At 40.4% G+C, this 25638-nt stretch overlaps 1 protein-coding gene across 1 annotated transcript in view; it reads right to left on the bottom strand.

Annotated features, from left to right (window-relative positions):
- The window catches only part of LOC126267892 (potassium/sodium hyperpolarization-activated cyclic nucleotide-gated channel 4-like), a 65887-nt gene that overhangs the window by 17989 nt on the left and 22260 nt on the right, over nt 1-25638 (bottom strand). Inside the window, exon 2 of the mRNA XM_049973202.1 lies at nt 2115-2288. Within this exon, the coding sequence (XP_049829159.1) occupies nt 2115-2288 (174 nt within the window). The remainder of the gene's footprint in view (nt 1-2114; nt 2289-25638) is intronic.

Below are 25638 nucleotides of genomic sequence, written 5' to 3'. Positions count from 1 at the left end.
TCTCATCTAGTGTGCCTCAACGCTCTGTTGTTGGAACATTCTTCTTCATTGTTATATTTAAAAATTTGCCACATTCTGTTGGGCTTCAGTCAGTTATCTGCTATGTGGACACTACAACTTCAGTCACCACATATTGAAATATATAAATTTCACGCCATAAATCACAGGATCCTTTCTCCTTAGCACTAAACTGGTTCTCATTTAAGAAACTTGCTGTCTAATCCAAGGAAAACTCAGCATCTACAGCTGGAACTAGCTAAGAATGAAATTCGGTAAAACTGCTTGGAATTCATATTTATTCCAAACTGAACTGGCAACCCCACATTAATCAAGTTTGCAAAAAAACATATTTTGGATGTCCTAACTCAGATGGAAATTAGCTAATCTAGTGATTAATAAATATCTTAGAACTTCTTAAGTCTCGCCATATCTTATGAGACTCCGCTAAGGGGTTCCTCATGTAATGTCACTGATTCAGAAAGAAGTGCTACAAATAGTGTGTAAGATTGGTCCAAAGAAACACTACCGTCCTTCATCATTTAGATCAAAATATTGACAGTGATAAATTCTTACATCTATCCATCACTGATACCATACATGCTAAAAACAACATAATAGAGTTTTACACATGAGAGAATATACATTGTCATGATACTGGTAATAAAAAGAATATTGATATTTCTAGGCATACCTTACAGAAACAGGCAGCTCTCACAAAGCGAACTGTTTGAATTTTTTTAATAAAATGCCACATTCCGCACTCAGTATGCCTTACTATAATTTTAATACTAAGTTGTATAACTAGTTAATAGACAATCTATTTTACAGTTTGAGGAAATTATTGGATAATTGCAGTGTAGAAACTGAGCTTTAAGATATTATTGCAATTCTGTGCAAGTGGTTAATCCAGGACAAATAATTTATACATGTAACACATTAATTAACAACGTGATTGCTATTATATCGTGTAATCCAAGTACAGCCTATTCCACTATATGTTGTCAATGTCAAATAAACAATCTGAACTGGAAACAATATCTTCAAGTACAAATGATCACAATAACATTAATAGGCCTACGTGCCACTTTCATTTTCATCAGTCTGTACGTGCTTCAAGTTTATTCATTTGTACTTTGTAGTTATCTATGAATGTAAACATTATTGTTGTATAGAGATGGGCAGATTCATGTCAAAAACTTGCTTACTGGTAACAACAAAAGCTTTACAGGTAAAAAAATGCTTTGCAGCTGTCAATGTGTGGGTTGAGCCATAACATGTTAGAGATTACTTACTTTAATGCCCAAAAAACAAGCAATAGGAAACGGTGCTTCTTGGAAGGAATAATTAACAACAACACAGTACCAAAATGCTACTAGCTTGAATGGTGCAAAGGTTCCATGAAATAATGTAACAAAGATATGAAAAGTTGAATTACACAGATATGACAATACACTTAGTATTTTTCTTTGCAATGTTAACATGTAGCTGTAGCTGGTGCTTCCTTCTTGTTTTGCTATGAGAATTTTTTTGTTATTTTTCAGGTCATGATATCATTGTAACACATTTCATTTACTTTTAAATTTGAAACATAAGAAGTAGTTGTTGGACATCAACATACTTTTCTATATTTAGCTGTACAGAATGATGAACAGGAGAAGTTTGGTGGTGTTTGAAAATGATGTTGTATTTGAATACTTGCATAACAGTAAGCACAAAATGCTACAAGTGACGTTTGCTAAAATGTGGAACTTCTTACAGGCATTGAAGGAATGTATTAAGCTGCCAAGGCTGAGACAATAATTTTTTCCTATCTTTATAATGCATGAACATTTTCTTTCATGGTTAACACCACACAGACATCTTTAATGTGCAAATTGACTAGCAAAATCTATTTTACTCTTTCAAGAGAAAGAAAAATGAAATTAATATTTTCTTAGTAGATTGTTTGAATATCTCTCACAAATATTTACAAAAGAGTTTATCCTTCCAAATAAATTCACTCTCATTTCTTTACAATTTTAAAAATGCATTCTAATGTCTAGATTATAGTGGTGAGAGTATTATGAAGTTAAAATTATTTTATACATTTCATTAAATGCAGACTACATGCTTACAGAATAAATATGATATCCATATGCAGATACTTTGATGCTTTCTTGTAGATGGTATGGAGCTTCACTTAAAAATGTAGGAAACTGTACTCCTCTTGTACTTTCCCACAAATGACATACATATTTCCAATACTGATTTATTACAGCTGGATAAACATTGTACTCTTTCAGAAAGCCCTGAAAAAGAGTAGAAATAACTTTATTATCTACTCCACAGAATATGCACACATACTTCTAAAACATTGGAAGAAAGTGTCAGTTCATCCTTCCACAAACATTTAATGACTTCATATTTCTGAATTCTTGAGTGTTACTTATCATTCATGGTGTATCACTTCATTGCTGTTAGGTAAAAGCTCATCAGTTTTTTGCAATGGTTCACTGAAGTTGCGTTGAGAAGACAGGAGGAAAGTTAAAGTTAAGACTACTTACAGTCAGAATGTGAAAAAGACCAAATAGGTGCTTCTGTTAGTGAGTAGTCATAGTCTGGTACAGGACATCATGGTTAGGTAATACACAGTAATTATTATTTTTAAGCCATTGTTGTGCTCTGATTATATTCTCCATGCCTGATGTTTTTTTTTTATTCCCCAGGAAAGGGTTAACTTAAAATGTGCTATTGCAGGAATGAACTGAAAATGTTTACTAAGTGATGGGCTAAAGGCTGGCAGTGTGGAAAAATCTTGTTATTAACTGTTCTTGAAAATCTGTTGCACATAAGCTAATGAGCCACCATCCAGCTGCTCCCACCATGGGGCAGAGTACCTTGATGGAGGAAGCATGAGTACTGCTGGCAGCATGATTATGGGTCAGACAGCATTGAACCTACAGGTGATGATGAGCTAAGAGAAACCTTGATATAGGATTCTCAAATTGTCAGTCATTGTTCAAATGGCAACAATATCGCAGTCTCATTTCACTAAAAAAGAAAAACTAAAATTTAACGCAATTGTAAATGCTGACTCACTTCAGGGATGATTTACAGGACGAAAAATAGGAAAATGTTTATCAGGGACAAACAGAAGAGGAGAAATTTGATTGTTTCCTTAAAAAATTTCTTGAAACACAGCGAATAAAGTTTTACTTTGCAAAAGTTAGGGGAAATTACACTGCAAGCCCAAAACGAGTTGCTAGCTTCTGGAATCAAAAAATGTTGTGTGAGGAGAGAAGACCTTCTCCTGTGTCCACATCGAGTCCGCCCTATCGATTTGTACTATGTGATATCGGTGATATAGCACTCATGGACATAGGCTCTGTGTAGCACGAAACTTTGGAAACAGCAAGCCACATGCACAGAGGGCGGTCAGTTGTTGTCGAGGAGGCAGCGAGGAGACGCGGAACGCGTTAGTGCTGGCGGTTGACCTGACCGGCGGCCTGCAGAAGTAGCGAGATGCGGCTGCGAAGCGGGCACAGCGTTCAGTTTTGGTATGCATGGATATAGGCTGGGACGAGGTTGTGCAAGTCCGTGTCGTCCAGCAGGACATCATTGCAGATACAGACAACTGATAACTTGGTGAGCTGCTCTTGACAACTGTGTGGACTTGTGGCGACACGCTAACTTGGTTAAACATATACCGGGTGTTGATTGCAGCAGATGAAATTTTTACCAGTAGCCTCAAATAGAAACTGTGTGGTGTGCTGACTTGTCAGAAACCTTTGCTAAATCGTCAAGCGTTTGAGCTCAACAGGGGAGAAGCTGTTCTTACGATTTTGTGGCCTCAGTACTTTTCCCAAAGACTGTTTTCCTGAATTATCCAAATGCACGAGAGGAAGCACATTTGTGTGTCAAGTCTGCTAAACTAATGTCCCTTCCCTGTGTGTTCTAAAAGCCTTACTATTTTGCCTTCAGTGTGATCACCGGTTTTTTGTGATTGCAGGTGACCTAGGACAGGCTTGATTATTCTGTGTCTGGCCTGAGGGAAAAGGGCGCACTCAAAACAAACCAGTACTGGTCGTAAAGAAAGGAAAAATATTCTATAGGCAACCAGCGTGTTTGTTCAGGAGTAACGTGGTTTGAACATACGTTTATGAAGACAGTTGTTCCCTTGAAATTTGCCACGTGTAGATTTTATTGAAGGTTTTTTTTCAGTTGTTAAAGTGAATGCCTGTTCTTAATATTTGCTTAAAGCGAATTCGGATTTTTTAAATAATTCGAAGTGAATCTTTCTTAATAATTGAAATGATGACTACCTTTAGAATGATGGAAGCTGTCGTAAAATTACAGTAGAGGTTAGGTGCCTTTGTGTTTGTAGCGAATAAGTATCAAGGAATAAAAGAAAAAGCCCATCATGAAAGCATTTTGAAATAAAATTTAGTTTTGAAAATTTTCGTCCAGCACCCTTCCTCAGTGGAACCATGTTTCCTGACCTTTATAAATGGAGTAGCCATTTCACCTTTATTTAATGCAGAAGACTAGCTCTAAACAAGACTTAAATTGCCATATGAAAAGTATATTAAAATTATTTAGCGTCACATTAAAAAGGCAAACATGATATGCTATGCATAAAAAATTAAAAATTACAGCAAATGCAAGGCAACTGACAGCATTGTTAAGCATGGAATGAATTAATACACTCAGACAAATGTTATTCATTGCCTTGATGAGAGGTGTGAGGAAAATCTCAACCTGCACCTCCTGGTGGTGGGGGATGGGCAAGACTTCAAGTAGCCAGTGCAGGTGCGCCACTGACACCGTTTGTTCTCTGGTGTACTATGCAAATGTATACAGAGTTACGGACGTGAATAGACTGCAGCTGCACAATTTATTAGTGACAAATGAAAGTCTGAGCCAAACTAGGACTCAAACCTGGATTTCCCCCTTTACACCTGCATTTGCCTTAACGAATTTAGTTATCTGAGCGGGCCTCGAGGACCGACCCAAATCTCCATACCTCAATGACCATCCATGTATTGCACTCGCACATTTTCTGTAATTCCCACACAGTGAGAGACTTTATTATTACTGTCACAACCTGTCTAGGCATGTAATACTACTTGTACCGGTCGTATTTTTCATGTACTGTGCAATCTCTTTTCGATGTGTATGCATGCAGTGTCTGTGTTTTTCAACATACTACACAATAACCTTCGTGTCACCCTCAGCCCACAGGCATCACTAGGTGCGGATATGGAGGGGCATGTGGCCAGCACGCCGCTCACCAGGCCATTTTGTCAGTTTCAATCAAGTAGCTCCTCAGTTTGTCTCACAAGGGCTGAGCACAGCGATGGACACTCAGTAAGATATGAAGATTAGGACTGGTCCTGGAGGCTTGCCCAGAGAGGCAAAGTGGTTCAAGCGACCGCTTGTGTAAAGCAGGAAATCTGGGTTTGAGTCCTGGTCCGGCATGGATTTTCATTTCTCGCTAATAAATTGTGGAGCTCCAGTCTAATCGTATTTGCAATTTCGAATAAATTGCTGTCAATGTAGGTGGGGACCAAAGTCTCCCAGAATGTGGCGTTAGGCTCTGCCCCCGGAGGGCAGATGAGCGAGTAGAAGTAGGGTACACCCTTGTTCCTTGTAGGCGGTTGAGCAACCAAGGCCAATGACAAGGTGATGTTGGAAGCAATGGAAAACTATCATATAAAAGATCTATTTGGATGTCCGATCCGTAGAAACCATGGCAGAATCTAATAGTGCATGTATCCTCACTGATCATGGGTATTGGAGCCAACTGGCAGGAGAAGTAGAGAGGCTTCTCAGGTCATTGTTCCAAGAAATGCTCTCATAGAAGGCTCAGGAAGACGAGAAAGAGAAGGAAGGAACTAAATTTAACCTTGGCACATGGGAAATGCCAATAATCTTACATCTTTGAAAACTGGAGAAAGTCATAAGATTATGCCAAAGTGTCAGATGGATAATTTGGAACAGTTCTAGAGAAGATGAGCTGCAAATGGTGACTTTAGATAAGAAGATTTCAGAATAATTTGTAGTGGAAACCAACAGTCAGGAAAGAATGGAATAGCTGTTGTATTAACAAAGAAATAGATGCATAATATTATGAACACCTGCCATGTCAGTGATAGGACATTATTGAAAAAGTTAAAACCAAGGTCAGTTGATGTAACAACAATTCAGGTGTGTTTACCAATGACAAACAGTAACGATGAAGAGATATAATACATTTATGATTCCAAGGAAGAATTAATGGAAACGATAAACATCAAAGGAAAAAGAAAATGCATCAATAAGCATACAAGTGAACAATCAATGTGCTAGTGAGTTTGGGTTGGATAGAATGAATTCAAGAGGAGATAAATTATTAGAATTTTGTGAACAACGTGAGTCAGTTATTAAAATGTACACGTGTTATAAAGATCCAAAGACAAGACGCTACATGTAGAGGACACATGGTGATAATGGGATATATGTGACTGATTATATAATAGTAAAACTGAGATAATGGAAGGGAGTAAACTTTAATTATAGCTACCCATGTGATAATACTGTTAGTGGCCATACTTTTGCAATAAAGTGCAATATCAGATATAAGAAGTGCCAGTTGAAATATCTCTAGAAGTTTCCACTGTGTAAATTGAAAGATATCTAAGTTGCAAAGGAATTCAAGCGAGCAACAATGGAATCAGGCAGAGAAGAAAGTAGTTGGAAAATTATCAAGTAAAATATAAAAAATTGAGCCACAGCTGTATTAGGCATAAGGAAGTTAGAACCTAGGATGCCTTTGATGGCCCCAGAAATGTTGTAAGTTTTGATAAAAGGAACACTCTGAAAGAAAAAAGCCCTGGTCAGTATACAGCAACAAAAAACAAGATAACATCCTTAAGAAAGAAAAGTGGCTTGGAAAAATTAATGAAGAGATGGAAAATGATTTTAAACACAGGGAATGGGCTGAAGCTTATTTCAAGATGAAACTTATGCAACGCAGACGGAGAACCAACAGTAACATAATGGGAGACAAAAATGGGAAACTACTATGTGACACTGAAGATGTAAGTGGCATGGAGAGACTATGTAATTCTTAGCCACGATTGTGGGTTTAGAAACGTAATTAATACACATATGACTGTTAGACATGACAATTTATTAATGAGTATAAGAACATACACAAAATGTGACCACAAACCAGAGAGGTTTTTTCCGTTGCAGCAGTGATGTTATTAGTTCACTCCGACAAAGGCACACCCCCACAATATGGAGGATAGGTGGCGCTGGGCATTGTCGTGTTGGGGTGCTTCTTGTGGCCATATATGACAGCGCATATTGGGGCTGGTTGTGTGGCAGGGCGTGAGTGGTGCATTTCAGGTTGTGATGTATGTTGTTGAAAAACCGGCTGTAATTGGTAGATGATGTTAAGGTGGTTATCTTGCAAGTGCTGTGTTAAACGGCGTTGTTGTCTGAAGCGAGATGTGCTGGTATCTGCCGTTGTCTGGGATGAGACCACAGGAGATGGGGTCATGGCAGAGGCTGCGTCATCAGTAGTCTACATCTGCATCTACATCATTACTGTGTTATTCACAATAAAATGCCTGGCAGGGGGTTCAACGAAACACCTTCAAGCTGTCTCTCTAACGTCCCACTCTCGAACGGCACGCGGGGAAAACGAGCACTGAAATTTTTCTGTGCAGATCCTGATTTCTCTTATTTTATCGTGATGATCATTTCTCCCTCTGTAGGAGGGTGCCAACAGAATGTTTTCGCAATCGGAGGATGAAAGTGGTGATTGAAATTTAATGAGAAGATCCCATCGCAACGAAAAACGCCTTTGTTTTAATGATTGCCACTCCAATTAACGTGTCATGTCTGTGGCACTATCTCCCCCATTTCGCGCTAATATAAAAGAGCTGCCCTCTTTGAACTTTTTCGATGTCAAAAATGGTTCAAATGGCTCTGAGTGCCGGCTTTGTGGCCGTGCGGTTCTAGGCGCTTCAGTCTGGAACCGTGTGACCGCATACGGTCGCAAGTTCGAATCCTGCCTCGGGCATGGATGTGTGTGCTGTCCTTAGGTTAGTTAGTTTCAAGTAGTGGTAAGTTCTAGGGGACTGATGGCCATAGATGTTAAGTCCCATAGTGCTCAGAGCCATTTGAACCATTTGGCTCTGAGCACTATGGGACTTAACATCTATGGCCATCAGTCCCCTAGAACTTAGAACTACTTAAACCTAACTAACCTAAGGACATCACACAACACCCAGTCTTTTCGATGTCATTCGTCAGTCCCACCTGATGCGCATCCCACACCGCACAGCAATACTCCAGAATAGGGCGGACGAGCGTGGTGTAAGCAGTCTCTTTAGTAGACCTGTTGCGCCTTCTAAGTGTCTGCCAATGAATCGCAGTCTTTGGTTTACTCTACCCACAACAATATCTATGTGGTGCATTTCAGGTTGTGATGTATGTTGTTGAAAAACCGGCTGTAATTGGTAGATGATGTTAAGGTGGTTATCTTGCAAGTGCTGTGTTAAACGGCGTTGTTGTCTGAAGCGAGATGTGCTGGTATCTGCCGTTGTCTGGGATGAGACCACAGGAGATGGGGTCATGGCAGAGGCTGCGTCATCAGCAGTCTACATCTGCATCTACATCATTACTGTGTTATTCACAATAAAATGCCTGGCAGGGGGTTCAACGAAACACCTTCAAGCTGTCTCTCTAACGTCCCACTCTCGAACGGCACACGGGGAAAACGAGCACTGAAATTTTTCTGTGCAGATCCTGATTTCTCTTATTTTATCGTGATGATCATTTCTCCCTCTGTAGGAGGGTGCCAACAGAATGTTTTCGCAATCGAAGGATGAAAGTGGTGATTGAAATTTAATGAGAAGATCCCATCGCAACGAAAAACGCCTTTGTTTTAATGATTGCCACTCCAATTAACGTGTCATGTCTGTGGCATTATCTCCCCCATTTCGCGCTAATATAAAAGAGCTGCCCTCTTTGAACTTTTTCGATGTCAAAAATGGTTCAAATGGCTCTGAGTGCTGGCTTTGTGGCCGTGCGGTTCTAGGCGCTTCAGTCTGGAACCGTGTGACCGCATACGGTCGCAAGTTCGAATCCTGCCTCGGGCATGGATGTGTGTGATGTCCTTAGGTTAGTTAGACTTAAGTAGTTCTAAGTTCTAGGGGGCTGGTGACCACAGATGTTAAGTCCCATAGCGCTCAGAGCCATTTGAACCATTTGGCTCTGAGCACTATGGGACTTAACATGTATGGCCATCAGTCCCCTAGAACTTAGAACTACTTAAACCTAACTAACACAAGGACATCACAGAACACCCAGTCTTTTCGATGTCATCCGCCAGTCCCACCTGATGCGCATCCCACACCGCACAGCAATACTCCAGAATAGGGCGGACGAGCGTGGTGTAAGCAGTCTCTTTAGTAGACCTGTTGCACCTTCTAAGTGTTCTGCCAATGAATCGCAATCTTTGGTTTACTCTACACACAACAATATCTATGTGATCGTTTCAATTTAGGTTATTTGTAAATGTAATCCCTAAGTATTTAGTTGAATTTACAGCCTTCGGATTTGTGTGACTTATCGAGTAATCGAAATTTAGCTGATTTCTTTTAGTACTCATGTGAATAACTTCACACTTTCCTTTATTCAGGGTCAATTGCCACTTTTCGGACCATACAGATATCCTATCTAAATCGTTCTGCAATTCGGTTTGGTAATCTGATGACTCTACAAGACGATAAATGACAGCATCATCTGCAAAAAATCTAAGACGGCTACTGAGATTGTCTCCCATATCGTTAATACAAATCATGAACAATAGATGGCCTATAACATTTCCTAGGGGAACGCCGGATATTACTTCTGTTTTAATCGATGACTTTCCGTCTATTACTATGAACTGTGACCTTTCTGACGGGAAATCACGAATCCAGTTGCACAACTGAGGTGATATTCCATAGGCACGCAGTTGGTTAGAAGACGCTTGTGAGGAACGGTGTCGAAAGCCTTCTGGAAACCTAAAAATATGGAATCAGTTTGACATCCTCTATCGATAGCGCTCATTAATTCCTGAATCTAAAGAGCTAGTTGTGTATCACAAGAACGATGGATTCTGAATCCGTGCCGACTATGTGTCAATAAATAGTTTTCTTCGAGGTAATTCATAATGTTCGAACACAGTATATGTTCCAAAACACTACTGCAAATCGACGTTAGTGATATGGGCCTGTAACTCAGCGGATTACTCTTATTTCCCTTTTTGGGTATTGGTGTGAGTTAAGAAATTTCTCAGTCTTTAGGAACGGATCTTTCTGTGAGAGAGCGGTTGTATATAATTGCAAAATACGAAGCTGTTGCATCTGCATACTCTGAAAGGAACCTGACTGGTAAACAATCTGGACGAGGATATCTACTTCTATGTTTCTCATCTTGGCAGTTCTTGATTGGAATTCAGGAATATTTACTTCGTCTACTTCAGTGAAGAAGCTTCCGAAAACCGTGTTTAATAACTTAGTGGCACTGTCATTAGTGACTTCACCTTTGTTATCGCGCAGTGAAGGTATTGATTGCGTCTTGCCACTGGTGTGCTTTATGTTTGGCCAGAATCTCTTCAGGTTTTCTGCAGATTCCGAGACAGAGTTTCGTTGTGGAAATTATTAAAAGCATCTCGCATTGAAGTAAGCGCTATATTTCGAACTTTTTCAAAACTGTACCGATCTTAGGGATATTCGGTTCTTTTAAATTTGGCACGCTTTTATCCCTGTATCCGTCATGATAATCCCTATTTGTCCAGGATTATTCGTTGCTAACAGGTCACGTATGCTTGCTAAGAGGTCAAGTATGCTTTCGCAACTACGTATTTACGCTTCGAGTGAGCTCGTGAACTAATTGTTCAAAATAATTTTCTGAGAAAGCATTCAGTAAAATTTCGATGACGTTCGATGACTGCCGCCGGCTTTAAACGTATAACTTTTCCAGCATATCGAGGGTAGATTGAAGTCATCACCGACTATAATTGTATGGGTTGGGTACCTATTTGAAATGAGAGTCAACATTTCTTTGAACTGTTCAGCAACTATATCTTCTGAGTCGGGGGGTCGGTAAAACAATCCAATTAAGAGTTTAGTCCGATTGTCAAGCATAGGGTCTTTGTGTAAAGGTTTCACTAAGGAGGATCATGTTGTAATAGTGGGTGGAGCAAGGAACAGCATCGATAGGGACCAGGGCTACAGTATTGACAGTAAACTGGCAAAAATAGCATCAGCAATGAGCCATATTAATGTTGAGTTTGTGCCTGTTTTCAAGCGATACGATAGATCCCAGTTGAACAGCTCTGTGAAGAGGGTCAATATGGAGTTGGATAGAGTGCTTCGGGCTGATGCTGGGTCATGGATTGGCTTGGTTCCTGTTGACACTGTTTGTAGGTGGGGCTTTACTTCTCATGGCCTGTTTCTCAACAGAATAGGGAAGGATATACAGGCTAGGTTGATAGCAAATTCTTTAAAGTGGGACACTGCAACTCATGGAAGTAGTTCTTTTTTAGGTTAAACTTATTATCTACACATTCAATATTGAAACAAGATGTATCTGAAAATGTTAAGTATAATACTTGTGAAGACAAAAAAAAGTAACATTAAATTTACTACATCAAAATATCAGAGGATTAAAAGCAAAATTAATGAATTTCAGATCTGTTTAGATTAGCTACAGTCTACAGATCCTATTGATATTATCATTAGAAAGGGTCACAATCATAAAAACATTGACACTCTTAAATTCTGTAATGATCAGCATTTTGAAGCATGTGCCACACAAGTATAAATACACAAAAGAAAAATAACTATAGTCACAATTACAGTACTCCAACTGGTAATTTCCAGCTATTCACTAAACAGCTTGATGCAGTATTAAATTTCTTAACTTCTAAAAATAATGAATTCATACTAAGTGGAGATTTTAATTTAAAGTTTCAGGAGGACAGTCACTAAAGATCCATACTAGAGTGTCTTACCACTTCGTCTAATCTTATTTCCTTCGTACAGTTTCCAACGAGGGTAATGGGTACCAGTAGCACTGCTATTGATAACATTTTCATTGTGTAAAGTTAGGAAGGTAGGAGACGAGATACTGGCAGAAGTAAAGCTGTGAGGACTGGGCGTGAGTCATGCTTTGGTAGCTCAGATCGTAGAGCACTTGCTCACGAAAGGCAAAGGTCCCGAGTTCGAGTCTTGGTTGGGCACACAGTTTTAATCTGCCAGGAAGTTTCACCATTTTCATAGTTACTACCACACTAGCAAATCATAGTATAAACCCAATATTTAATTGCCTTTCAGATAATGATGCCCAGTTACATACATTTAATTTTGTGGGGTATGATTCAACTAATAACAGGAAGTGGGAAATTATACAAATAATAAATGAAATAGAAATTGAAGGTATAAAAAACTGTTAGAGGAATACAAACTGGAAAGATGTATACAATTCACCTGGGATAAATGAAAAATATAACTGTTTTTCTAATACGGTCATAGGTCACATTTAAACCTGCTGCGCTAAGAAAGTAATCAAAGCAAATAGATTAAATGTTTCAAAACCTTGAATTACAAATGGAATAAAAGTATCTTGTAAAACAAAAAGAAGACTGTGCTTAATGTCAAGGAAAAACGATGACTACAAAGTTAAATCACATTACAAATTATATTGTAAAATTCTAAACACAGTAATCAGAACCTCAAATTGTATTTATTTTCAAGAAAAAAATTAATGCCTCTAACAACAAAATAAAAACTATATGGAACATAGTAAAAAGTGGAACAGGAAAAACTAATCAGTCAAATGAGGAAATTATGTTAAATTTAAATAATGAGTTGATTAGAGATACGTCCAAAGTTGCAGAAACTTTCAACAACTTTTTCGTTTTGGTTGCCGACAACTTAGGTTTGCATAGTTCCTCAGAAGACAACTTAAAATATTAAAAAAAAGCATTTCTGCATAAGTTTGACAAAATTCAACTATATCCTACCTCACTGAAAGAGATTTCTAATATTATTAGCTCTATTAAAAACAAATGTTTCAGTGTTTAAATTGAAATCAGCAGTACAGTAATTAAATATTGCTCCTCAAAACTTTGTGACATACTAGTTACTTATGAATCTCTTCACAATGGTAATTTTCCAGATAGCTTTAAATATGCTGCTGTCAAACCATTACACAAAAAAGGAGACAAATCACCAGTGGAAAACTTCTGCCCCTTTTCATTATTGGCAATGTTTTCAAATGTGTTTGAATGAGTTATATACAACAGACTTTATAAACACTTAGTACAGAAAAATATTCTCATTCACAATCAGTTTGGATTTTGGAAAGATTGTCAACTGATCAAGCTATATTCACTTTTACAGATGATATATTAGAATCAATAAATCAAAAGTTATTAGCACTTGGAATATTCTGTGATGTGGCTAAAGCTTTTGAAAGCATGATATCCTAATACAAAAGTTAAAATATTATGGGATAACAGGACTAACAGGGTCATGGTTTTCATCCTATCTTTTTAATAGAAAACAGTGTGAGTCTGTAGGCTTACGACATAACAGCAGTAATTCAAAATATAAAACCATCAGACAAAGGGTGCCCTGTTATATATTAATGACCTTCCATATGCAGTGTCACAAAATGCAAATTTTGTCTACTTGCAATGTACCCATGATCTCACTGAGCATTCATCTAATGAACAATAGGTGCATTGTCAGTTAATTTTGACAAGACCTAGTACATACAGTTTAGTACCTCACAAAGAATACCTGACCCTATAAGTATAATGTATTCAAACAATGAAACTAAAGCTGCAGACAGTGTAAAATTTTGAGGGTTACAAATTGACCACAACCTAAATTAGAAAACTCACACTCTAGACTTAATGAAACGCCTTAGTTCTTCTACATTTGCAGTATGCATGATAGCAGAAATAGGTGATTTAAAAATGAAGAAATTAGTTTATTCGGCCTACTTCCATTCAGTAGTGAGTTATGGCATCATCTTTTGGGGAAACTCCTCTCATAGCGCGAATATTTTCAAAATTCAGAAACGAGTCATTAGAATTATATCTGGTTACAGCCCTAGATCATAATGCAGAGACCTCTTTAAGAAACTTGGTATTCTAACTGCTACTTCTCAGTACATATACTTACTGAAGTCCCTTGCCATTTCCAACATGTCTCTTTTTAGACAAAATAGTGCAAAACATGATTATAATACCATAACCAAAAACAATTTGTATAAGGACTATAAAAGATTAACATTAGCACAAAAAGGAGCCAGAAACATGGGTACTCATACATTCAGTAACTTACCAGAGAATATCAAAGATCTTGTAAGTGATAAAGATGGGTTTCAGTGTAAATTAAAGAACTTCCTGTTGGCCAACTCCTTCTACTCCATCGATGAATATCTTCACCAGGATTATAGCTCATAACTCTGTCTGCATTAGAATTGTACAATATCCATATATCTGAGTAAAGAAAAAAACTCTTTGGCTCTTTCCACATCCCAGAGACTCCTCTCCAAGGGATCCATGGAAAATGATAAAAGTAATGTAATGTACCATACTGTGTTTACCTGCACGCTTTTAGACAGACGCCCTTTCTGTGTTTTCCTTGGGCACTCTAACCTAAAAAACCACCCAGTCCCTCCCACACAGCCCTCACCACCTATGTAGCCGCTTCCCGTGTGTAGTGGACTCCTGACTTATTAAGTGGAACTTGGAAACCCACCACCCGATGGCGCAAGTCAAGGAATCTGCAGCCTACACAGTCATAGAACCACCTGAGCCTCTGATTCAGAACCTACATTCGGCTATGTACCAAAGGAACACAGCTGGTTCTATCGGTGGTGCTGCAGACAGTGAGCTCTCCGTTAATCTTGCAAGCAAGACTGGCAGTCCTAACCATTTCAACTAGCAACCTGAAACTAGAGACAATCTCCTCTAATCCAAAGTGACGTGATTGGTACTGATATGAACAACCACCTTCAGTTCGCTGCACCACATACTTCTCATGGCATTTGGATGCATCCTTTCCACATCCAGAATGACACCCCTGGTATGCACATGGAGTGCACACTGGCTTCCTACCCTCTTTTGCAGCCAAGTTTCTAAGAGGCCCCATTACTCCCTAATGTTGGAACCCTGAACTAGCAGCAAACCCACCCTCTGTGAAAGCCCAGACTTTGTGGGCTGAGAAGCTTCCTTTGGAACAGAGTGGCAGACTGCATTTGGCTTGATATTTCGTCAGTCATAGATAACACCTGAAACCTGTTCTTCAAACGAACAGCAGATGCCCTATGATTGGCCCCTCGGAAAGTCTTTTGCTGCCTGCCAGACTTTGGAATGATCTCTCACTCAACCATGGGTGAGGGGTCAACCTTAGTGCAGACAGCACCCAGGGTGGCCACAGCAGTGGACCGATTGGGGGAAAAAGGGACGTGTTCGACGTCCCTCGCATCCCTGCACCCGACCCCCCACAGTGAGGCCTCTTGCTGCAGCCTCAAGCTGTGTGACAGAAGCCAACACCGCCTGGAGCTGTGAGCTGTGAACAAAAACTATATACTGCCACACACTTGCGACTAGTCGTGGGAGGTTGGAGTGGCTGGGGTAGGGAAATTTGAGGGAGGCATAAAGTTTCACCATAGAGGAGCACTGCAGGGAAGACAAAAAGGTTCTCTTTATAGGTTGTGTGTACCCCAGCAACACCAGTGGAAGGGCCTCAGTCCACAATTCATCATGGTATATCAGAGCAGTCTTGAGGGTCCAGTCCCATCATTCGACCAGCCCATTGCTCTGCAGCTGGTATGCTGTGGTGTGGGTATCTGTAGGTGCCACATAGGAAGCACAGTTCTGTGAGTAAGGTGGGCGCAAAGTGACATGCCTGATCACTTGTAATAGAAATGGGGCAACCAAATCATGAGATCCAGATATCAATGAACGCTTTGGCTACTGTTCTAGCTGTGAAGTCTCTTATTGGTGTGACTTCCACCAATGGTGTAACTACGTCTCACTGAAGGCAGCACCTGTGCACACTGCAGAGTTTGGTCGCCTTACGTCAGTGTGTCAGCAAAGGGGACACTCTTGTGTTGGGTAGTGTGCGGAGCAGATGGGAAACAGCGCACTTTCCTTGGCAGGAAAGGACAGACGTGCACCGTGCTTGTGGGGTGGCAGATGGAAACGCTCTCACTGCTCAACAATAGTATGTTCAGGTTTAGTTGTCCACTGATAAGGTATTTTAATGGTGTGTGAACATTTAAGGCCTACATCAAAACCAAATGCATTCATTTTATGATAGACGTGCGATGGCTGGATGGAAGCGGTCGTCATGCACAGTGCCTACACCAGAGTTTGAAGAAGAGGCGCTAACACTGCTGCTAAACACGCCTCCAAACAGCTTGGCTGCTCGAGAAATGGGTGTAAGCCATTCCATGGTCTGGCGTATATGGAATCTAGATGATTTGCACTCTTTCCACCTTCAGAAACTTCAAGCCCTTAACCCAGAAAATTTTTCACATCGAACTGACTTCTGGCAATCGTTTTTGCAGAAGTGTGCTATTCAACTTACAGATGAGTCACCCTTTGCAAGTGTAGGAAGATCTAATAAAAATGTAATTAAATTATAAAAATGGTTAATGGAAAGATGTTATTTAATTATACAAATGAGAATATACATCTGTACTTAGTTTGTTGAACTGGAAGTTGTGATAACTGTGCATACAGTCCTATAATACCATCATTTGATTCCCAATCGCAGCGTAATTAAACTGGCTTCCTACAGAGTATCTTTTTTAAATGCAGAAACATTCTCTGCTGTTGTAAGTTTTGCTAATTAGTTACGGCAGTATCTTGTATTTCTTATTTTGTTTAAGAGGCGATGACACACGAGTTGTTCGTCAGATGCTGTGTAAAACTTCAGCCGCCGTGCAGTTATATGGTCTCATTTCCTTGTTGCAGAATTTTTTCCTACAAGGCTCTTTTGGGAGACTACTTCAAATAATTTTTGATACGCATTTCTCTCCTCTTGTTATTTCTCTTCATGGAAGTACACGCTTTCAACATCAGCTTCGAAACGGCATGCACCGCTGCAGTTATACACAATATGAGGCAACATTGCCTCCCATTTCCATGCTGCTCCACTACCTGACAACTCACGACTGACAGTCCATGACGTCCGCCTGGGCTCAGCAACCACAGCAAGAATAACTGAGCTCAGAGATACAACCATCTTATTCAAAGACTACTCGTAACTCGTCCTTAATCTTTGACAGCACAGTTTTCTCTGGCATCCTGACGCTCGAGTTGAATATATCTATATACTATTTCAGATTATTTAATTACATTTCATTGAGAAAATAAAAGTAATTAAAGGAAGAATTACGTAGATAATTTGTTCTTCAGGTCCAAATAATGTTTTCTTGTCACTGGGAACTAACGTCCGACTTCACAATGGAAAGTGTGTTCAACAGTCCAACATGTGTGGGTATGGGAACATCTGCATGCCGCCTTTGTAAATGCTCACAAAGAGCACTTCACTGTCATATTTGCGATGGTTTGGTAGGCGATAATTTGACTGGTCCAATAATACTCCCCTGACGAGTGAATTCAAACAGATCCTTAATCCTCTTAAGGGAATAACTGCTACAATTATTGGAACATGTCGCAGTCAAAGTGTGGCAGTGCACGTGGTACGAACATGAAGATGCACCTGTGCACTTCGCATGTATGGTGCAAAATCATTTGGATGAGACGTCTGGTGAGAACTGGATAGGATGCGATATGCCGGTTGCATGGCCTATATGTTCCTGCAACATCTGCGGATACCTGACAACTATTGCTTACGAAACACTTATCGAGACGGATGAAAAGCTGATAAAGCGAATTACGGCAACGTCTGATGCGTCCCCACTTTGACGGACTGTTTAAGAGGGTGTGACAATTCCTCAGGCGTTATTGCACAGTATCCATTCAAGCAGGAGTGCGTAATTTCAAGCAGTTTTTGTAAATGTTTGCAAATAAAGGTAGTAAAGGTAATGGAACGTCAACTCCATCTCTCTTTTGTCTTGATCTCACAAAGATATGCAAACCCTTCTCCTGTAGACCTGCTATCATGTCGACTTGTATGGTGGGTTGTGTGCTCACCTTCCCAGTGGCACGTGATACTGTTAAATGACGCCTGGTGCTGGGGATTCAGACATGGCTTGCTATGTGAGAGTTGCTTGTTATAACGTACTCTACGAGCCAGCTTATTTCTGACATTCATTTTAGGTTGTATAAGATCTTGTTCTCTTAAAATTGTGAGTCGATAGTTAGAACTCCTGAACTGGAACTTGACATGATGGAGAACTGGAGGACAACAGGAAATACACAACACTGATTATAAAGAGTTTACACCCACCAGTTAGGAAGAGACATAATCATACAATAAAGTAGAGCCTACTGCTAACGGCACTTTATAATTTGTTGAATGAGATTCAAAATATTTTAAATAGAATTGCAATGAGATAGTTCAACAGGAAATAATGGAGATGAAAAAGAGCCAGAGCAAAACAAACCGCGTTTGATACTTAGTTAAGATATTCTTCTACAAAACATTTTCGAAATGTTATCGTGGGGAAGAAAATTTGGAGACAATGGAGAACACACCATTTTAAAAAAATGTGTGATCTGTGAGGTGGGATATTAATCATATATGGAGATGAAGAAGACTATTGAAGAGAGGAAGCTGTAGCTACAGAGACAAGAGTTAGTCTTCTGTAAGGAGAAGAAGACAAGTTCCCATGAGAGAGACGATTCAAATTTAAATCACTGAGTATTGAATTCAATACATTCTGCATCACTATTGCTGAAAACAAAAGCAAGCTGTAGCTATGTAGGGACACCACAGAAGAGGAGCCTCTCTGACCATCTCCTGTGTTCTCGTCAATCATATCTTTGGAAGGTGGACTCAATTTGCTCTTTGGCTGTCAAGCAGTGTGACATCCTTTTGTAATCGCTTTGTGTGATAAGTAAAGCGCGTCTAGCCAGCATCGCATTACCAATTGTCATCCTGATTTTACGTGGGGTTAAGATTCTACATTGGAGATCCGTAATGACTATGAATGGATTATTTTCACGTTCATACGTATCTGGAAGACAATGCAATCATTGTGCAGCTGCTGCCCATCACAGTCATTAAGGCTCAACAATGATTTCGATACAGACGTATTTTGCAGCTGACTCCACATTAACCCATATTCGTCAAAAACAAATATGAGTTTCATCAGTGCAGTGCCACAGAAGTGGACAGTGGTGTTGAATAATGGAATCCTACACACTATTTACTAAGTGGTTTCATTCCAGGCTGTACCCACGTGGACCAGATAAAACTGTGTATCAGTTGCTTGAATGGTCACATTCACTAGTGTTCACTGGTCTTGTCAGCTTCAACACATTCAAACTCGTTCAGCCTGTTTGCACCATACCATCTGGGGCAGCCAGACAGACAATTTACAGATGTTCCTGCTGCACCTATGTATACATATGTGCTGAGCACTCATCCTCTGTGCCACTTCGAATTTCACCTTGGTCATCAGCAGAACCATTTACCAATGACACCATCACCTGTTATAGTGTTCAACGTAAATTGGCATCTTTTCGCCTGGATCATCCCCCTACCTGTTTCGTGATTGTCGAAAGCATCCTTGCTGTTTGAGATACACAAAATGGCAGTGCCAAATTCGTTACATTACTCTGTCACCTCAGTGAACGAGCAGATGTAATCGGTGACTTTATTCTTTCACCACCAGCTGATAATATACACATTTCCATGAAATGTGCTCTTCCCTAACATCTCTCCCAGATGCGCTGGTTATGGATGCTAGTGGGTTCCAAACTGAAGACGGACCACATGTTCTGGACTCTGTGGTTTGTCAAACTCCCTCCTGGAATTAAACACGCAATGATTTTGTATGTACATGAATCTTTGTACGGCAAGTTGAAACTGGTGGACAGAGTCTTTACGATTTTACAGCATCGACAATGTGTGAATACTGCAGACAACAATAGCTCTGAACACAGCTCACAGCTCCCTCAGCTCCCTTGCCACGCCAACAACCCCGCTACAGTCGATCCCGAGCCGGTCCGAGCTCACCCATCCACTGAATGTGATGTCACCTCTGCTGCAGGGAATGCGACCACGATAAACATCCGTAGATCTGGCAACTGCGCCGTGCGCGCTGAGATGCCAGTATGAGGATGGTTTCGAGGCCTCCGCACGCAATTCAGCGGCACTGCCCAGAACCGATACTTGGTTTATACAGTCTGGAATAGGCCCACCAGATCACAAAGGGCATTCAAGTCGCCTTTCTATACACTGCGGCAAAGAAACGTCTTCCGCACCATGAGTTACATCATTTCCTTGGGATGATAATTTCTATAGTCGCCACCTCTCTCATGCAGTCACCATGCAGGTACTATTCACAGAAGTTCTCATGGGCAAGAATACTACTGGAAAATGACCCTTCACATGCCGCACGCCGTGAAGCAAGTAAAAGATTGCATCGTGCATGTTATGGGATTGGCACACCCACTTCCGCACCCACAACTGACGATTACTACTGACACGAGCCACATCACCACTGGAGCAATTCTGCAACTAGAAACGGCAGGCATACATCACTCGCTCTCATTCTTTTCACATAAACTGACAGATTTACAATGCAAGTTGTTGGCCTACAACTGTGAACTACTACCAGTGTACAAAGCAGTTCATCAGCTCAATTACGACATGGAAGGCAGACCACTCGTTATCTACATCAAAACATCGACCTTTTGCGTATTCGATCTGTAATCCTACGAAGGATACGTGGCCTTGGAGATTTCGCAACCTCGATTATATAGCACGCTTCATGAATGATGTTGGACTCCTGCACAGTGCAGAAAACACTGTGGCAGGCTAACCTGTTGCACAACATCCTCTCTGTTCATATCGACTATGGCAGAGCCTCAGCTGCACTATCAACAACTCATGGATTTACTCTACAATTCCGCGACCAACTTACGGCTGGAATGTTGCCCAGTTCTGGGCATAGATAAATAGCTCTTGCGCGATTTTCCGTAAAATTACAGCCGTCCCGTAGGACGACAGTTCGTCTTCGAACAGCATCACAATTTATTGCATCCTGGCATCTGCCCAACGACATGAGTCGTTATGGAATGCTTTGTGTGAATTAATGCAAAAAAAGACTGCAGAGAGTAGTATGTCAACAGAGTGAAGTGGGACATGAGGCACAGTCATTACTTGGTCAGTTGTAGAGTCCAAAAGGACGCTTTCAGTGTGTACAGCCATAGATATAAAACCCAACCGCCGCAGAGACGAAATCCGAGTCGTTCATTTAAGGCGGCCAGTATAAGCAGCCAACCCTCAGAATTCAGAGTCCACCATACGTACAATCTGACAACACTATAGGATGCAGAAGTGTATGGAGGAAGTGCTGACGCTCTTCGCAAGGCGATGCAGAGTCGATTTGCTCGTGGTCTAGTGGTAAACATTGAGCAATGCAGATATAAAGTAGCGAATTGCCGGCTCATCCACGACTTATTCCTTCCAAATCGTATTTCGGATGTTTGCTGAAGTTATGTCTGAAGGAACCTCAAAGATAATCCGCTTCTCTGTCTAACCCACGACTAACAGCAAAAACTACCAGAAAAAATTACGTCAAACAGCTCGATGCTGCGTCAAGAATAGAACACTTCACATTCATAATAAAGCGGTCACCGACCGCTGGCTGCAGGGCATACATCGCTCACCACCTAGCGCCAGGCACCGTCAGACCAGTCCAACACGGAGCGCTGTGACAGTATTATCAACTGTTATTTTCTTATCTGCAGTTCCGGTATTTATCTTGCAGTCACACATTGGATATTGCATGACTGAAACTTATGAACGTTGTTCAAGAGCTGTCAACTAGAATCGCAAGTGGAGAAAGGTCTAACATTTGAGGCATATTACTCACCATGGGTTTACTAGAGGGGTGAACGTCATCAGTTTGTTGCTTGAGAATTCCTATGAAATTTTGTTGCTGGTGATGAGTTACGATGTCTTGGTTAACGTCTTAAGAAAAAATTAATTGCTGAATCCTAACAAAAGACACGTACCCGAGCGAAGGGCAATTTCAACATTATATTTTGCTTCTAGTGGCTCAGGAAGGGTGTTGTGCAATAAGAACCCCCCCCCCCCCTAGGGGCGTGCCTGTCGGAACTAAGACACCTTTCTGTCGCAATGTACGAAAAACAACCTACAAAACTGCGCACACTGTTGATTCCACAAGTAGTACCTCATGTTCTTAATCTTCTGATATTATACCCTCATATTTTTACCATTCTCGAAAACAATCACCTTCTTGAACAAAAATTCACTTCAAACCTGGTTTGACGAACATATTTAACCCTTCAGACTGTTTAAGATAACGTTAGAGAATGATCTGTTGATTAATATCTCTCTGATGTACAATAATGGGAAATGATATTAGATTGTGCTCTGTAGTAATACGAATGTGGCACTTCATAAATAAAATACATAAGTTTCCCTTTTTGATTCACCATCCGACTCCCTGTAATTCTCTCACAAAAAGGATAAAAATCTGACCCTCAGCGTGCGTTGAAATACGATGCAAAGCTGCCTTTGTTCACAGGCAATCATGTTACTTCAGAGCTTGTGAAGAGTAACGGCATCCGGCTCTTCCTTATTGTCTCAGTGATCACTACGACAGCTAAACGGCACTGTGGAATGCGGGATTAGTTGCAATCTCCACATGGAACGACTCTCCTGGACTGAAAACCATAAATCGATAACACACTTTAAGTGCTAATCATTCAAGTAATTCAGTGAAAGTGAAAGGAATAGATCAAGAGAATTTAGCTGGATAGTTCGGTGCCATCCAGGAAATAACTCGTCATTCACAGACTTGCTAAACATATCCTACATTCTTGCCAAGATTCAGTTATTCTAGTGGTAGGAAGAATAGTTGCCAACACGTTGCTTCAGTTGATTACAAAGTAATTACAAATTCTATTTGAACAATGTGGGTGCTGAGGGCTTGAATACCGGAGATATGTGTTACTGACTCTTATTTGAATTTCTGTAACTAGGTTTAGGGACTAGAACATAGTACTAATAATATTCAGGTGCACAGACTACAAACTAAACATCCTAAATCAATATTGGTTACAATTATTTGTGTATTTCTGTCTTAAGAATACAGGAAACAAAAAGCTTATCACCAGGCATGATTAAAATTTTTGAAACATTGCCAGTGTTGATACCATCAACTTCATGAGGAGGAAACATCTTTTTTTAAATTATAGGCTCAGAAAACATTTTTCTTGGGACTGTTGTCATTGGCGCTGTCCCCATAAGACAGGGATGAAGAGGCATTGACTGCAAAACATTGACTGCAAAACATAAACACCCATAGGGAGACTCCGTAAGCTAGGAATGAGAAAGTTCCAATCAAGAAAGGCTGGCCTACAGGAAACTACACTCAATGATAGAAAATATGGGCTCAAAAAGCCGTTGAAAATTAAACCAGTCACAGCTAGTGAAGCATTAATAATGTGAACGTTTATTGCTACAATACAGGCAAAGGTAAAAAGAAGCAAGTTTCCCACAGTGTAAATGACAAGAGACATTGTAATTTACTCGTAAAATAACCTTCTTGTAGTCGAAAACGCACATTCCAACTCACTGTCACTTATTACGCATAGACTGTTCAGACTATTTCACCAAAGTCACGAATAAGTATACAGCGAATGTAATAGGATAATTAAGCTCCAGTCCTGGAAGTCAGCCGGCTGTCACTCAGGTGCCAAACATGTTCTGGACGCCACTTTATGTGTAACGTTTTATGAGACGATACTAGTGATTTGCGAACATTTGCCTTGCGATCCGTGTAATAACACTTTAACGGTATCCTTTTCTTATTCATTGTTCTGTGATGCTGTTAATTCAGGTCACATACATGTGAATCAGAGTGCAGCGCCTATATACTCAAATAATTAAAGATCGTTATGTTTCAGAACAGTAGAAACAGGATTTCAGCGAGCTTATTAATTGGCTAACTGTAACATACAAAACATGTGTAGTGACTGTCATTTCAGTTGCATAGCACTTGCTAATATTTGTTAAGGAGTTATCTGCAGATTTAACCTAATCATCACATGCATCAACTCAGTGTCTGCTTCGTGGTAATTAGACAAGTGGTCCGTATACTAGACTGAGCAGATTGACGGGTTTCTCCCTTCAAGTGTTAAGAGGTCTTGGTTGCATTCCCTGCTTGTACCCGACGGAAACTTGAGCCGTTGTAGCAGGGTATGTGTTCCTAGCCGCACATCAGAGTGTAGTGTATGACTGCTCGCAGAGCAGGATGAAGTAAGAAGATCTTAACCAGAATTGTTGCTCATAGGAAGTGCCATTGCTCCACGTTATCTCTACTTACTCGTAGGTAGTCAGCGCTAGAGTAAGTGCGTCACTACTAACTGCGTAATTCAAATCAGCTGGACTGCGTAACATCACCACATTGAGCACCCAAACCTTTCCATCACACAATTGTTACTGTCTTCTATATGCAATGGTTACTGAACAGGGTGTTTCGAAATCCCCGTTACAAACTTCTAGGTCTTGTATGGAGAAGTTAATACAAAATATTTTGAACAGGAACCGATGCCAGGAAACGCAGCGTTTCCGTTCCACGATGGTTTCTATTTAGATATGTTAACTCATCCTCTTCTGCTTGTGGAATTGAATTAGGTGTGGCACAGTACAGTACTGGATAATAATTCTAAAGAAAACATAATGGAACAGACATTTGTGACTCAAGTACATATCTTTGTATCAACGCTTAAACACTAAATGTTTACATTATTCCACATAAAAAAGAACCAAGCACACAGTACATACAGAGACAGTACTGATGCGTTACAATAGCGGTTCGATGTGGCGATCACCAACGTTGTTGCAGACATTGGATCTACGAAGCATATTTTGGTACACACTCTCCATCCCACCTGGTGTCTCTTCAGTTTCTAGTGCAGCTGGCAGGACGAGAACCAGCAGATCTTTCTACGTCTGTAGAGCAGTCTCGTAAATTAAACTTTGCATGTGACCTCCCAACAAGTAGTCGTCCATAAGAGTCAACCTGGCGATTGTGGCGACCATGAGGTTGGACCACCTCTCCTATCCATCTTTCACCATATCATCTGTTGAGATGTCTCCAGACAGCATGTGAGAAGTTAGGTGGTGCGCCGTTGTGCTGAAACCACAGCTCCTGCCAGATATTCAGTGGCCCAGGTACCAAGAACGGGGCCAATACGTTTTGAAGGAAGCTCCAGTATGCAGGACCAGTTAGCTGGAGTGGAAGCAGGTATGTCCCAGTCACATGACCGTGCAGAATACCTACCCACATGTTAATACCAAACTGGTGCACGAGAATTTTCGTCTGCCTGTACATGACTGTTTCGAGAATTCAAAACACAGTCTCTCGTGAACAGAACCATACGTGGAAACAGGAATGTCTCAATGCAGTGGTGCAGGAACC

The sequence above is a fragment of the Schistocerca gregaria genome, chromosome 4 (genome assembly GCF_023897955.1).
Source record: "Schistocerca gregaria isolate iqSchGreg1 chromosome 4, iqSchGreg1.2, whole genome shotgun sequence".
NCBI lineage: Eukaryota > Metazoa > Arthropoda > Insecta > Orthoptera > Acrididae > Schistocerca > Schistocerca gregaria.
This window is presented reverse-complemented; position numbering and strand designations above follow the sequence as displayed.